Below are 15,445 nucleotides of genomic sequence, written 5' to 3' on the forward strand. Positions count from 1 at the left end.
TACTGGACTGTTAACAACGGCCTGCTCACAAGGTCTGTCCTTCAAGGCTCCCTCCGGCTACAACGTGCACACTTACAAGCATCGGTGCAGTATACTCGGCGTATGTGTCATTGTGACGGTGCGCCCCCTAGTTTAGAGTATATTTCTACACATCCTCGCTGATTCCAACGCTGCAGCTCGTCGCGATGCCCGACAACATGATTTACTTCGCCATTCATCTGCTACTGAGCAAGCGTGCGTACATCAGTAAACCACTTCTTCGAATTCTGCTTGACATCGCCGTGATTAGTCTACGCAAACTCCCTTTTAGCAACGTATGGTCCCCTCATACGCGTTGTTGGTTCAGAGTCATGATCAAGACTATAGGTTGAACTACAGAAAGGTGGCACGAGGTCGGGGCATCGATGACACTATGCCGATGCATCCGCTCTCTCAATTGAGACCTAACACCTCCCCGCCATACAACAGCCACGATTCAGCCAAGGTAGGTGTAGCCAAACCGCAGCTGCTCATGGTACTGAAAACTATGGACAATCAAGGGCATGAATGTTGTACGGCCCGTGGTACATGTAATGACGACCACTGTCACCGATTCCCCCTTACCGAGCGAGACTACGGTCTGTGTCATTCTATGAAGCCGACGAGATATGCTCACTTTCTTATGTGAATGTAGAGCGAACTCGAAGAAAAGCACTGTTGAACGAAAGTCGCCGATGGCCGAACGGGCAGCGAGAATCAAAAACGTTCGTGGGCGAGTCACTGTTTCGTCCTCGGGGTGGATCAAACGGGCGAAGAGTATACAAGTTTTCCATACAAATTAGCAGGCCGCTAGCAATAAAAGGATCGCGCCCTGACGCGATGCGTCGGCGCGTCGACCATCCGGCTCGGGTACGAACTTGCCCAGTTCTAAGCAGTCGACAGCACTACGGGATGTCATGGGTGTGTTGTGAGACTCACAAGTCAGAGAGCCTCGAATCCCGACTCATGGTCTCATGTGGATCCGGCAAGATTAGTATGACTGTCGTGCCATACATGACAATAACACAACAATCTACATGTTTGGAGAGGACCTTAGGCGTACCGATAGGACCTTGCACAGTGGTACTGAATGGCCCTCGCTGTCGGGTGCGTACCGCTTCCTGAGGTCATCGAGCTTCGTCGCGCGTTCTAGGTGCCGTTCAAGTGTCATTTCAGACTCGCTGGAAACTCCACATCACTTGGAAAACAAAGCTGTTGCGTTCATACAATGAGCAAAAGGTGAACCGGAGAGACTGAGAGGTAGTGAAGGTCGTAGTCTCATACAAGACCCTCCACACGGCGCTAGCGTGGAGGGGGGTTGTGTCGAACCTAGCGAAGGTCGCGCGAAGCAATGTGGCGCCGCGAAAAGATCGGCCGGTTTTTGTCGTCGACCTAAGTACATTCGAGACGGGTGAACCTGTGTCTTTTGGCTAAAACGCCTGCGGGAGATAGCACGTACAAATGCTGAGGATGTCACGGACGATCAAACCCTCGGGTGTCTGATACATGCCAGTCTGTGTACAAACAGCAACCGTCCAACCGGACACCGCTCCATCAGAGATGCAGAAATGCGAGCCATGACGGCAACGCTCGCCCGAAGAGCCAGACGTATATCGACGCATGAGCCCGCGTCGACCCCCTGCAGTACATACCGCTACGGCTGGCACGCACAGTCGACGGGCATCGGTGGCGGAGGCAGTGACAACGTTGACGGTTTACACCCTTTGCAGGAATGTAATAAGTATATGCGCGTCCAGTATCCTTTCAGCGCCGGGAACCAATGCAGACGCTACGCATATGACGTTCACGGTCGATACCAGCACGGCCATGGAACGAGAGGGGAAGACTCACGCTCATGGAAGGAAATAACGCGTTCAGCATGACCATGATGCGTCTGCGAGACCACCTCGCCAATGGAGTCAATCATACATAAGCTGTACGCCAGCAAGAGACAAAGCCAGTGAATTTATGTGGCGTCGTAATGAGTGGTGCGGAGTGCAAAAATACGGAGCGGGAGACGACGCATCGCTGCGTGTGATCAGCGTAGTGGTGTAGACGGCGGCCTGTTCTCCAGGTATTCGAGGACGTGACCGTGGCAGAAGACGAGCCCAAAGCAGTCGCATACAGGGATCCAAGCGGAGTCGTCGTCCTAGGCGGCGACCGGTCGTTCAAGACGAGCGTCGGGAAGCCGCTGTGAAGGGCACCATTCCCATCGAGTATACGCGACGTCGATCCCGGTTGTCGTGATGCAGTCAAGGGCGTGACGTCGGCGGTCAAATTTCGCGATGGCATCGCATGGTGCACCTTGTAAATATGTTTGGGTGCGCGAGGCGCGCCATTCGAGGGCCTGTCGTTATGTGTTCAGAAACTGTGCACGGCCCTGCCAAACGTGCTGTACCATACACCAATCGAGCGGGCGCCCTTGATGGGTACTGGGGGTGACTCCGAATACCGAGGACATCGTGTTGCTCCTATGCCTAGCGCCTCGCTTCCCCCATCCACCGATCAAGCGTTCGCATTCAATGCGATACTTGACACTGCTCTCGCGTCGACAGGAACTTCGGACTGATTCGCCAGTGGGTCCCAGGGTGATGTTATGCGTGACATGCAACCTTTCCGGCTACCTGGAAGAGACTGCGCGGTGCTGCGTGGTACGACCATCACATTCACTGCGGAAACATGCGCATCCGAGCGTTGGACATGCTGACCAGATTAGTTCGGACAATGGTGTCGTCAACCACTGTCGACGCGGGGTGATGCATTAGAGTGAGTCCATTCGCACGGCGGCGCTGACATTGCCTTGAGAGAGCAGCACAAGTAGATCATTTGCTGTGTCGCGCGAACAATTATGAGAGAGTCGGTCGAAGATGTGAGACGATGTGCGCGCAAAACGTACAACTTCACGCCTCCCAACTCCATGGACTGCTTCTCCGTCCCTGCTAGCGACATACGGCGTGACATCTGAGTAGCAGGGCAAATGATGCAACAATGACCGTGGTAGGCTGTCGTTCTGCGGAATCAGACGTCTATGAAGGAGTTCAGTCCGACGCCAGGGACAGCAGAGCTTCGGGATACCTTTGACCTGGCCTAGTGGTCATTGAGATCATGTCCAGCGATACTTATTGCTTCTTGTCACACGGACCGAAGTTCAGTGTCAGACTACAGAGGCATAGACATGTGCCAACCACTTACCCGCGCATCCCGCTCAGCCTCTACTCAACAATCGCTGATCCGCTCTACCGTTCTTAGGCTCCGGGTGGCAGCATTGCGCTACTGCAACGTGGGTACGCGTTTGACGAAGCAACTAGAACAGATGAGCATGACTGAAGACGGCTGTCCGGTTGCAGAAGATATACAGCGTTCAACTGGCCAGGAGAGCGCGAACAAATTGTGAAGCAGCCGGTCTCCATGTGGATACCTTTGACAATGACTGACCAAGGGAGAGTAGACCCCAGTACGGGTATTTAGGTGGCGATCAGTGTAGCGTGCGAGTACTTGGTCAAGAGGGAGAGGAGGAAGAGGTTGCAGGTCGTCGAGGACCACTTCTAGCGCTACGGCCAGCCATTAGCGCCGTAGTCTGTCATCCGACCACATCGTCTACCCAGACTACCCTCGTCTACCATCCACATCCTCCCGCTGTAGCTCTTGGGATCTCGCAGGACTCTCCGGCGAGGTGTTCGACGGTATGTTGCAGGATTCAGGCTTCCAAAAGTACGCTGGGTCGAAGGATGTCTGACACTTTGTGAGTCGTTGAATCGTAATGGCGAGCGCTATAAGCTAGCTACAACCATACTTACGATCTGCTGCTCTGTGTATGGCCTTTCCAGTCTGAGCTATCGCATTCCTAATCTTCCCTCGTATATTTCAAGTTGCTCGAACACGTTCCTTTTCTCTCCACCTCTGTCGGCGATCCTGCTGGCGACCCGACACAAACTTCGCGCGCTAACACCATGGAGGGTGGAATCGAGAATAAACTGTCTCAAGAGTATTCGTCGCCATACGCGGGTGGATGTTGCGGTCTAGTCTCCCCTGTGTCCGCCGTGCTGACTAGATGGCGATCTACGTGCGCTTGGACGAGGAGAGGTATGTACCGTGCTTGTAGTGGCTGCGAGGATTTGGCTGACGCGTCATGTTCCTAGCTAGTCTACCATCAATTAGTCTATGTACTATGTGCAGCGAAGGGCAGCGTATCAACTCTGACTGTGTCGCCCTGCTCCGACGTTGAGCGCTCAGCGCCACCCACGACGGTCCCACTGGGACGGTTCACATCCTGAGGGACTGACGAGCACAAGAAGCTGCAGGTATGCAAATACAGTATCTCTTGTTAGCAACGGAGACTATGCCCTGCTGGTGCTAATCTCCTCTGGAGAGCAGCTCCATTCAAGTTATTGAGTGCTGTCATCGTCAAGAACCGCGCAGCGGCTCCCGGCGGTCGATGACTATATTAAATGGACCCCCTTTCCTCCTCTTCCATCAACTCTTGATAGAAAGCGCCTATTAGAGCTGTCCCTGCGTGCGACTATACCATTGCTATGGGTTGTGGCGTTGTCGTTAACTTGCGCGGTCATCGTCAAGATATTAGTGCCCGTGCATGTTCTCGGTCGGTGGCTGAATGAACCCCTCCTCATCCTCCTTGTCGTCGTTGTCGCCGAAACTGTCTTGTCTGGCCAGGGCCTTCATAAACGTTACCATGCCGCTGTTCGCGTTCCGCCGTCAGCCCTTCAAAGCCCTCTACCTGACCAAAACCGTCGCGTCCCTGCTCGTCCGCCTTCCTTTCTGGGCTGCGACGAACTTCATTCCCTCTTGGCGTCCACGTACATCATGGACACTCGGACGGGTCATCATCGTCAAGCTCGTAGAAGTCTACCTTGACTTCATGTACGCCACCGAAATCATTCGAGGCCCGTCCCTGCAGGAATCCTCCGAAACAGCTGAAGCGACGGGCTTTGTATGGGTGGAGGCTACGCCGGACCTCATCATTGGTGATATCCTACAAATGGCTGAGAAGAATCATGTGGAAGCTGTCCGGACGGGCGGGTTCTGGCACGGTCCTCGTGGAACTAACGGCGAGGTCGGGCAGAAAGCAGCCAAAGGCGAAAAGGTCATCTATCATTTGCACGGTAAGTCTCTGTTCACTCATACCCCGAGTTCTGGACATGCGCTCATTGCTCGATTGATCCGGACAGGCGGAGGCTATGTCGTACGTATCAGTCCCTTCTGGTGACTGTTTTCTTTCGGCTGACTGGGACCTTACAGACAGGCAGTGGGGGGCCGACGAACACGCATCTCATGGTCTGCTTTGAAGGCTTCCACACCTACTGTCAAAGCGACATCCGCATTTTCGCGCCCGAGTATCGCCTCGTTTCCGCACCACCATTTCCCGTCATCCCATACCCGGCCTGTTTGATCGACGTTATCGCCGGTTTCCGCTACTTAGTCGAGGACGTGGGGTTCACGCCGGACAACATCCTTATCAGTGGCGACTCCGCGGGAGGTAGTTTGGCTTTCGGACTTGCGTACTACCTCCACACATACCAAGACCAACTCGTGCTCTCCAGAGCTACACCGTCGGATACAACCGCGAAACAAGCCAGGCTAAGCAACGCAGGCGGCGTGTTGCTCGTGTCACCATCGGTAGACTGGACCATTGCACATTCAATGGGCCCTGGCTCGTCCATAAACAAACATCGGCGGTCTGACTACGTGTATCCCATCTTCGCGAATGGGTACACGGTTCGGGCACTCGCCGGAAACCTGCCGGAGGAGACCGTCACGGCGGGCATCTACATTTCGCCTGGCTCGCTTGGGTTCAAGCACTCTCTGGGCACGTTCGCTGGTTTGCCGCGGATGTGCATTGTCGCTGGCGGTGCGGAGCAGACAGTCGACGCGATGCGCACTCTGAGGGATAGGCTGAAAACAGACATGGGGGAGGAGAAGGTGCGGTATATCGAGGAGCCGGACGCGGCGCATGATTGCGTGATAGCTGCATGGCAAGAACCCGAGAGGACGAATGTGTTCAAGCAGATAGCGGAGTGGATGCGAGAGCCTGCCGCTACTGAATGAGTCTTGTTACAAGCCACTGATACGTCGTGAGATTCACATAATTGTTATAGAGAGTAGTGTTCTAATCAAACGCGAGAAAAGCACAGTATCTACACGAGTCTGACAGGTCGACAGTTATCAAAGCGTCAGCTATCTGTACCATCAACAGAGTGGAATGCTAATGCAGTAGGTCCTCCCTCGGCATCTAACTCAATCGTCATCTGTGGCTGACGCACTGACTAGCTTCACGGTTAACTTAGTGGCAGACAAGAACGAGTAAGACGCGATGCCGCAGAATATTTAGGATGAACATCGCAGTCGTTTCAGGTAACTGACCGACTACAATTACGATCACGGGTACAACCTCACAGAAGTAAGCACGCAGAGCTCATGTCAGTGCTGAGATAGTGCTGAAGCGCTGAGGACCTCCTCGTCCTACATATAGCTATGGTGCAAATCCATGCTGCACAGCGCCCACTTGAATAGTCCGGCGACGTTCACTCCACCTGTTGTTCTCGATAACTCGGGTGCAGAAATGGCGAGGGATCCAACGTGCGCTTTCGTTCCCGCCGTGAGAATCGACGTGTTGAACGTGCGATTTGGCGAACCGATGTGGCCGACGCCACTCAATGATACTTAGCGTAACATTGTTTCTTGTTCCCGCGGGCTTACCGGAGACTGAAGTAAGATCTTACAGCCACGACAAATGCGCGAGGTATGCGTCTACACGCTGATATCCAATGACACCGCAATGGAAGGAGCTTTTTTTCCCAGCACGCTGACATGTTTCCGTTTGGTATCATGCAGAGTGCACCTGCGGCTTTTCTTGACAGTCTGATAGATGCAATACCGTCGATCACACGGAGAACATCCATCCCCCATAGTTGAATTTATCCCAAAGCGCGCATTACTGACACAATCGTTACACTCCCACTGGGCAGGCTCATTTGCGGCGGTGACGACATCTCCATTACATTGCGAATGAACGCGAGCGGGAACGACCCCGAAACCGTATCACTCCATCCCAAGATCATGTCTGACGTGAGCATTGTCCTCTTCGGAATACGCATGAACATTACATCGGGACTTGTCGTACCTCTAGAATATTGAGGACCTTTCTACCACCTGCGATCGTCTTGTGTACTGGCATTGCCGTTGCGATGGACCCGACGATCCTGGCATCGATGAAGTGCACCGATATCCACCTCGGCCTCTGCCGACAGGGCTATCAGCAGGAAACCCAGGGCCTCCGGGCGCGCGGCGGCACAATAACCTATATATTCAAGGGCCGTGAACAGATATTCAAATGTCGGTGAGCACTCTCCTCTGGAAATCGATCATCATTGACTACTTACTTCCACGAACATTGATCAAAGCAGTCACTTGCCTCGCAGTGAGCCTATGCTTCCATATGACAGCAATGATACTACTCTTACAGCCTCGGCACTAGCACGCGCTCCTTCACGGAACAACAGGGTGCTTGACGGCGTCGTGTCGCATTCAAGAGCCAAGTATGGACTGAGGACGTGCAATCCGACGCTGACAAAACATCGCGATTCTCGGCTCGACCTCTTGACTCCTCTTGACTTTTAGGTTCACATGTCACGGTTGACGTTGCCCTAACGTTGCACCTCCGACATTACCACTAGAGTAACTGGAAACTACGCCGCTTCCGAGTTTCCCAGCCGTATCTGCGCCTGATCTGAGGATGTGTGGACTCACTGTGTTCTAGTCAGGCTCACCGTCAAACTTACTTGTCCAGATCCGGGTGGGCCCTGGCCAGATGGGCACAGTCCTCCGGTGCTATGTGCGCTCACCGAAGATAAGTAACTTGTTTCCGCCGTACCTCGCGACAATGGCGGCCATGACATACCTGACGCCCTTCCGAGATCAGGCTTCCCAGTGACCATACATACGTATGCACTCTCGCTCCTCGGAACATGCAATATTCGCTGTCCACGCTTTCGGCGGACCGGTCATTTTGGGCGTAATATCTGCCATATCTGCCATCCTAGTCCGAGTCACTACTATGGCATATGCGATGAAGGCCAAGAGCTCCTGGAAGGATACAGCCACCAACGTCTTCCACACACTGGTGTCGAGTTGTCTATACTCCCGACGCTTGTCCACCGAATACAGTGTCCTCACCACACCTCGACTTCCTCTCGCTTACGAATGCATCCATCATGCCATTCTCACTCATGCTCGACGCCACCCAGGATGCAGCGCTGTTGTCGACTACACTGGTCAGGAAATTTCCTATGGCGAACTCGACCTACTCTCGCGCACACTGGCGACGTCTCTGCAAGCACAAGGCATAGGGAGGGGGAGCCTCGTCTGCCTTCTAGTCGAACGTTCTATCGTACAAGTTGTGGCGATCGTAGCTGTTCTTCGGGCGGGCGCCGCCTACGTTCCTCTAGACGGCGCCACAATCACTGACCACGCACTCGACGCAGTGGTGGCTGACGCACAGCCATCCCATATACTCTTCTCCGAATGCTTCAAAGAGCGCACCTCCCGGTTGCCCCACGGGACTTGCTTGGAGACAGCTGTGACCGAGTGTCGCCAGACAAGTCCAACGCCAGGGGCAGCTCCTCGGGACGATGCCCAGTCAAGTGACCTCGCCTATGTTATATACACATCTGGTACGACTAGTTTTCGCCTCGCGATCGCCACTGTATCTCATACATATTCAAGGAACGACTGGGGTGCCGAAGGGTGTTATGGTGACTCACAGGAACGTCGTCAATTGTACGTTCTATTCTTGCGTCATTGAGACCGCGTCGCAATGTGTCTCACTGCATGGGCAGTGCTGTGCTCGCACCCCGGCAATCTAGGCATATCAGCTGGAACGCGCGTCGGGCAGCTTTTAAATGTTGCGTTCGACATGTGTGCCTGGGAAGTGCTCGGATGCCTCGCCAACGGTGGGACACTGTACTTGCGTGGCCCTCACCGTTCAGACTGGATCAAAGTCATGCGTAGCGTCGAAGTTCTGATCAGCACACCTTCAATTCTCAGCGAGCACAGGGCAGAGGACTATCCGAACATTCGAGTCGTGGCAACCGCAGGGGAACCGAGTACCCAACAGTTGGCCGACGAGTGGTCGAAGACGGCGGTCTACTACAACTGCTGCGGCCCCACCGAGGTAGATACCCGCAACATCTTGCTTATCTTCGGGACGTTGAGACTGAGTGCGCGGTCGTCTAGGTCACTATTGTGAACACTATGCACCGCCACGCGCGTGGCGCGCCGCTGACAATAGGACGGCCGACGCCCAACAACGCGGTATACGTTCTGGATGAACAGCTACAGCCCGTTCGGCGCGGTGACACGGGAATCATGTGGGCGGGTGGGCTTGGAGTGTGCCGAGGATACCTCAATCGACCCGCACTGAACGCAGCAAAGTTTAGGCCCGACCCGTTCCGTAAAGAAAGGTGAGTCGTATTTTTGCGTGTCCCGACATATCAATCTAATGCTTCTCCGGCACGCAGCGCAAGTATGTACAACACAGGGGATCTTGGCCGACTACAAGAAGACGGGGATCTGGAGCATATCGGACGTGTAGATGATCAAGTTAAGGTCAAGGTCCGTCTACGTTCCTATCAGGGAGTACATATTCTCAGTGCGTGCTAACCGCCAGACGGCGCACCGTAATAGGGCTTCCGGGTGGAGTTGGATGGTGTGTCGGCAGCGATGCGCTCGTGTCCAGGCGTATCGTCGGCATGTGCATTGCTCATCGGTCAAGAGATCTACGGGTTCTACACACCTGAGACAGTCCGTCAAGAGGATGTCCAAGAGGTGACTGCTAGCATCCATCCATGCTACGCCATTCCGCAGTATTTTTGTCCGCTCGCAAGCATGCCGTTGACCAGGTGCGTGCGAGTCCATATAGCGATGGGGGCACGCTCACCTGTATCCTTCAGTAACGGTAAAGTGGACAAGCGCATGCTCAATTGTATGGGCACGCGAAGTAGATAGTTTGTGCGCATGCATGTACAGTCCGGGCTGGAATGGACCCATGTTCTATCTGACCAATGTACTACTACTTGCCTCCCTAAAACGTGTGGAAATGTATTGCTGGTCGAGGGCTGAGGAACGCGCTCACCCTAAAGGCAATGCGGGACACCACCTGCAGGGCAGTACCCACAGTCTCCTCGATTCTCTGCCAGTCAGCTCTTCTCGGCGCTGCTAGCAGTGTAAAGTATCATGATTAGTACTATTGCCCGGATGCAGCGCGTAATGATGCACGAATAAGAAGAAATCTGCTGGCGATACGAGAACAGCATGACCATGCGCTGCTCGCCTCGATCCCAGAGTAGGCTTGTGCCGGGGGGTGATACAACCAGGATATAAGATTCGGGCTAGGTGGATGGTAGCCCGGTGAGCGATTGATACACAGTGCGTTTACACGATCATACGACATAGCATCTCATTGAATCATAGATTTGAAGATCATGCCGCACATATCTTGAGGCATCGCTTCACATTAACTTTCTTACTGGAAAGCCGAAGCCGGCAAAGACTGCCATTTGCAGACGAGCTTGTACCGCGCCTGCACCGGTCAATGAGAAAGTATGAAAGGTGCGGCGGCCGTACTGAACCTAAACTGACTGCAACTGATGAGATTTTGTCCCCGTTGGGGCATAGTCGCGATACGCTTCTTTAGGTTCAAGTCGAACCTTCACGTGTTCGCCGTCGAGATCGCATCGTTAGAAATAGAGACCACAATGCCAGCGGGTTTGCTCTAGCGGCTGAATATTGCACGCATGCCAACGTGCTATTGTCAGGTCCACAAGTTCCTTGTTTCTGATAAGTGCGTGTAGTAGCGCTCACCATCGCAGACTGTGCAGTCCTCCTGGTAAGCTTGGAATATATAAGAGTTCGCAGCCGCCTCCACCCACGAGGAACAATCTCACTCCGCATTCGTCATGAACCCCCTGGAAGGCGAGCCAACTTGGACCACGATCACCCGTGGAATAGACATTTTCTATACTAGGTCGGTGTGTCTTGCCGTGAATCGCACTTGAAGCATGTCATGTAACCAGATCCCAGGCCTGTCCTAGGGTCTGAGCTAGCTACTGACCGCTTCAGCGTGGCTGCAGACGGGTACGTAGGCCTGTGATGACAATATTCTTCTGCCGCTCATGCATGCCATTGGATAGGACCGGTGATCCTTGCCATGGCTTCACATTCCATTCTCGCTTATCCCTAGAGGAGATAGAAGAACGTTTGCTCAATGCGGTTGCACATCTCAGGTTTGTCTCAGTACTCTGCACGGGTACTAGTCGTCATGTCTTACGGACGTCGTAACATGGAAGATTTGCAAGCCCTCTCGTTGCAGCCAATCTAGAGACTGGGATACATGATCATATCTTTAGATCCTGGGTCTATGCGCCGGCGAAATCTGCTGTGGAGGTACTCGAGTGGTCCCGGAAGGTTGTAGTTGTCGTTGGGCCCACAACCTCTGAGGATTTCATCAAGACTACTGTCAAGAACCAGGTGCCTTACACGCATTTTGACGGCAGCATAATTCTTCTTCATTACTACCTATTCCCGAATGCCGGGGAACCAGGCATATTCTCTTTGTTCGTACACGGCCCGCACACCATACTGGATGGGATACCCACCATCGCCGCATTCTCGAGCATATTTGAATGGATGGCAAACCCTGAACGGGAGCCGGTTGATTCCTTACAGTGGGGCCGTGAGTGGCAAAACCTGCCACCAGGCCCAGTAACGGCTACCGGAGGACCAAGACCTGAGTGGAAGACTAAAGGCATGGCCCTCGTCAATCAAATATTCTCTATGCATACGAACCCTGTGGTGCGTCCCGTTGTCCTCTGGGTAACCTACTTCGTCACATGATGTTCGATGCAGCCTACACTTGTTGTCCAGCCCGAGCGTACCGAGATTCAGAACCGAGGGGCGTTGATCCGATCACAAGTCGTCATCGATGAAGAGCGTACTGCTCGAGTTCTTCAAGCGGTCAAAGTCGCGGGCTACAGTGTGTCCCATCTGTTCGAGGCGGCACACTTCCTAGCTGTCTTGTCACATAATCGTGTTGGCTCTACAGTACTCGATAACGCCCATGTCACCAACTACATGTGCATGTAAGTCTCGTACTTATGATCATATCATGAAGGCGAATAGATGCTGATGTGTCAAACCTCAGATTTGGCTTGCAGAGGTTTCAATTGCCTCCATACAACTCGAAAAATTCGTTCACGTCGGCAATGTCATACGCGCCTGTTACTCTTCGTGTCAACGAAGTCCTTGCATGCGAAGATCCTCGAGAACGCCTGCTCATTGCTCTTCGGCAAGTGAAAGAGCAATTCGACGGCTACCTCGCAAACCCTCACCTTCCACACGCGACCGCCGCCGTCGTAACACTCGTTCCACCGCACGACATTGCGGTTTCGTCGAATCCGTACACGAGCGTGATAACTAACCTTGGCGTCGTCGACCGACTCATAACCTCGAACTGGTTTCCGGATAACACTGTACCACCACGTGCCGCGCTATTCGAGATTATGTCTATGTCTGTTGGACACAGACTGACGAACATGATGCCGTAAGCACTCTCTCATGTCTCACCAGCATTACCTGATCAGTGTCCAGGCTTACGCACACGTGGTCATTCCACTCCAAGTTATTTATCCAGACAGCAGTGAGCCTCTTCTTCTTTTCGTCCTTGCAAGCCCTTATTAGCGATCCAAGACGCCGGACAACTGGGACCACAGTACCGTACAGGCATTCGTAGAGGAAATAACCCGGCAGGCATTGTACATCGTTGCGGAGTAAACATGTTGATTTTGGGCAGCGGGCGCCGGTCGGCGGCCCGGGGAGTAGACTCATATAGATGTATAAGTGGATTCGGAATCTTGATCTGATGGTTTGGGCGTCGCGCAGTGATTCACGGCATGAAAGACACTCCGCATGCGAATTCTTCCACCGGCGAGACATAGAAGTATGTTCTGGCAAAGCTCACGATGCAGAAAGACGTTGCTTTCAACACTGAGGAACGAGTCTTGCTGGTCGTGATCACGTGACATGCCTTTTTTGTCGCGAGTAACTTACACGCGGCAGGGATTGAGTGAAAAGAGCGACGCCGCTAGGTCACTCATGTTTTATAGGGAGGGACATCCATACAACATGTAATTAAACGAGATGTATCGCAGTTACTAGTAGAGGTCAATGATGATGCCCACACTCTCCATATACGACCGCCGCCCTCCTCTACCTAACACATCGCCGAAGGCCGTCGCAGGGGTCAGGATCCCGCCCTCCTGTGCCATCCGCGGCAGCTTGTCCTTCTCCAGAACAATCGCGAGCGCAGACTCCGGGATCATCCTTTGCGTTCCGGCAGTGTGCGGACCCGTGGCCTGACAGAAATGTGCGACATACGGGCGGAAAGGAGGTAGCCAGGGTCACCCTGCCCACGCATAACGGTCCTGATGGGCACCTCTGGGATTCCTGGTGCATGCACCGACCGGGAGTGGTTTTTAATCTGGAAGAAGCCTATCTTCATCTTCCTGCGGACATGCGGCTTCAGTCGATATGTGCAATGAACGACGCACTCTTCTGATGGGCCCGGCGGGGTCGCCAAATGCTTCAAGAACCATATTACCTGCAGAAGAAGGCTGTGAGCCAGCTGCGAGGTATTACTAATCCAAGCTGGTGACACCCTACCGGAGGAGCCAACACTACCAACACCATTAGTATTGCGGATGCTCAGCTCGCGTTTGTGACGCTCAACCAGCCCAGCACACCCCGCGCGGGCCACTGCTCCAGATCTTCGACGCCTTCGCCGCGGCAGCGGTGACATTCAGTCCCTAGGAACGCTGCACGATCACACGGTTGCTTGGAGCCATGAAGAAGTACATCGCAACGCGGTTGGGCACTGCGAACGGCACCTCGTACCACAACATGTCCTTCACGCCCGACTTGCCGATCGCTGCGCCCGGCACCAGCCCGGTGTCAGCTCGTTCATTGCGGCACGGGAGGAAAAGCAGGCGCACCGGGTCCGAGAGCATAATCGGCCTGCACCTCTTGCAGCTTCTCGATCGGCACGTTCTCTGCGATCGCCATCATGGAAGCTAGGGTACCACCGGAGAATCCACCGTTCGCGCGGTAGACCGTAAGCGACGGTCCGAGAGATGTGCGTGGACATAAGGTGGCTTTGAGGGTTTTGTTGGCAACGTAGACGACGAGCTCCGCGGGCACTGAGTCGAACCCACAGGAAGGGACGAGGAGCACGCTGGCTTTGGTATCCACATAGCCGTACCTGCGCGAAGGTCGTGAGCTCAAGCCACTGAGACATGCTTTCGCTAGGACCCCGGTTTGGGATGTCTTCACGACGTTGGAGCCCCCAGCCCGGATCCGGTCATGGCAATAGACACTTTGAACAGTGACGACCTGCGCGTCCGCACTTCGAGATGCCCAAATTTATCCAGAGGTTTTCTCGTGCAGCTAAATGTGGACATGACCGTCGCTTCAGCGAAGCATCTCCGCATTACCATCTCTCCAACCGAGGTCCCAGCAAATGTACTCTATTCATGGGGAACACTTACTTGAGGATCATCAGACGAATTCACGGCGTCTCTTCACATAGTTCAACGTATTGTCTTCGATGCTTCAAGCACACCCTGTAGGACGCGTCAGCGATCTATCCTCAAGCGCCCGGCCCTTTTCTCGCCTGCCCGTATCCACCGCACGGCTATTATCAATGATCACGCTCACCTCAAGACGGGCTCATCCCAGTAAATGGACGGCCCCACCGCGTTTACGACCACCTGCGCACTCTTGACCGCCTCCTCCACCTGCGCACTCTTGACCGCCTCCTCCACCTGCGCTTCGTTGGTCACATCCAGTTAGGACATAATTTTCAGTGTCGTTCAGACCCAGACCCTTCTTCAGTGCCTCGAGCTTGGCAAGTTGAGAACGTCCCGCAACACCAAAAGTGAAAGACGTGCGTTTGGGATGGTGCGCGAGGTAGTCGGGCATTAAGCGACAGGTGAAACCTGCCGTACCAGTAGCATCAGCGTGTGAGCACTGAAGATAACATGCCGCAGGCGTACCGGTAGCACCGAAGACAACGATGTTGGTTGTCGACATTGCTATGACGGTGCCTTTGAGCTACCCGGGCCATGCAAGTCCGTATTGATACTGGCTGCCAGGCTTTCAGTCGACGAGAAGCAGCAGCGAGGGGAGGAGATGCGTGAGTCGGAGACTATATGATCAATCAGTACGTTAAGGATAGGACATAACTTCCTCCCCAAGTATGATCTCGCGATGCAGTTAATGTATGGCAGTAAATGTCAACGCCAGGAAGACCTCATTTGAAACCCACACAGCCTACTCTGCCACCGTCATGCACAGTGATATC

General features: G+C 53.8%; 5 protein-coding genes across 5 annotated transcripts; 4 read left to right on the plus strand and 1 right to left on the minus strand.

Annotated features, from left to right (window-relative positions):
• Window positions 1–3,193: 3,193 nt before the first annotated feature.
• B0H18DRAFT_1101815 (uncharacterized protein) lies at window positions 3,194–4,292 on the plus strand (the record flags this gene model as incomplete). The annotated part of the gene is made up of 4 exons (XM_048032532.1): window positions 3,194–3,302; window positions 3,487–3,701; window positions 3,888–4,101; window positions 4,195–4,292. The coding sequence occupies 4 exons, from the start codon at window positions 3,194–3,196 to the stop codon at window positions 4,290–4,292; spliced, it is 636 nt and encodes a 211-aa protein (XP_047898396.1).
• A 413-nt stretch (window positions 4,293–4,705) lies between these two features.
• Window positions 4,706–6,206, plus strand: B0H18DRAFT_981112 (alpha/beta-hydrolase; the record flags this gene model as incomplete). The annotated part of the gene is made up of 3 exons (XM_048044468.1): window positions 4,706–5,138; window positions 5,205–5,218; window positions 5,275–6,206. 3 exons carry the CDS (start codon window positions 4,709–4,711, stop codon window positions 6,079–6,081), a joined length of 1,251 nt encoding a protein of 416 aa, XP_047898397.1. The 3' UTR covers window positions 6,082–6,206.
• A 1,895-nt stretch (window positions 6,207–8,101) lies between these two features.
• Window positions 8,102–10,038, plus strand: B0H18DRAFT_870163 (AMP-binding protein; the record flags this gene model as incomplete). The annotated part of the gene is made up of 7 exons (XM_048040074.1): window positions 8,102–8,705; window positions 8,758–8,811; window positions 8,871–9,205; window positions 9,268–9,494; window positions 9,552–9,645; window positions 9,718–9,932; window positions 9,984–10,038. 7 exons carry the CDS (start codon window positions 8,102–8,104, stop codon window positions 10,036–10,038), a joined length of 1,584 nt encoding a protein of 527 aa, XP_047898398.1.
• A 950-nt stretch (window positions 10,039–10,988) lies between these two features.
• Window positions 10,989–13,013, plus strand: B0H18DRAFT_1092755 (uncharacterized protein; the record flags this gene model as incomplete). The annotated part of the gene is made up of 8 exons (XM_048032326.1): window positions 10,989–11,056; window positions 11,113–11,166; window positions 11,223–11,315; window positions 11,379–11,883; window positions 11,938–12,170; window positions 12,233–12,631; window positions 12,679–12,727; window positions 12,778–13,013. The coding sequence occupies 8 exons, from the start codon at window positions 10,989–10,991 to the stop codon at window positions 12,859–12,861; spliced, it is 1,485 nt and encodes a 494-aa protein (XP_047898399.1). The 3' UTR covers window positions 12,862–13,013.
• Window positions 13,014–13,241: 228 nt separating this feature from the next.
• Window positions 13,242–15,174, minus strand: B0H18DRAFT_869821 (uncharacterized protein; the record flags this gene model as incomplete). The annotated part of the gene is made up of 8 exons (XM_048040048.1): window positions 13,242–13,410; window positions 13,461–13,592; window positions 13,638–13,842; window positions 13,901–14,014; window positions 14,079–14,371; window positions 14,655–14,705; window positions 14,800–14,906; window positions 14,938–15,174. 8 exons carry the CDS (start codon window positions 15,172–15,174, stop codon window positions 13,242–13,244), a joined length of 1,308 nt encoding a protein of 435 aa, XP_047898400.1.
• Window positions 15,175–15,445: the final 271 nt, after the last annotated feature.

This window comes from Fomitopsis serialis (genome assembly GCF_022376445.1).
Source record: "Fomitopsis serialis strain Sig1Antser10 chromosome Unknown B0H18scaffold_6, whole genome shotgun sequence".
In the NCBI taxonomy this organism is placed as follows: domain Eukaryota; kingdom Fungi; phylum Basidiomycota; class Agaricomycetes; order Polyporales; family Fomitopsidaceae; genus Fomitopsis; species Fomitopsis serialis.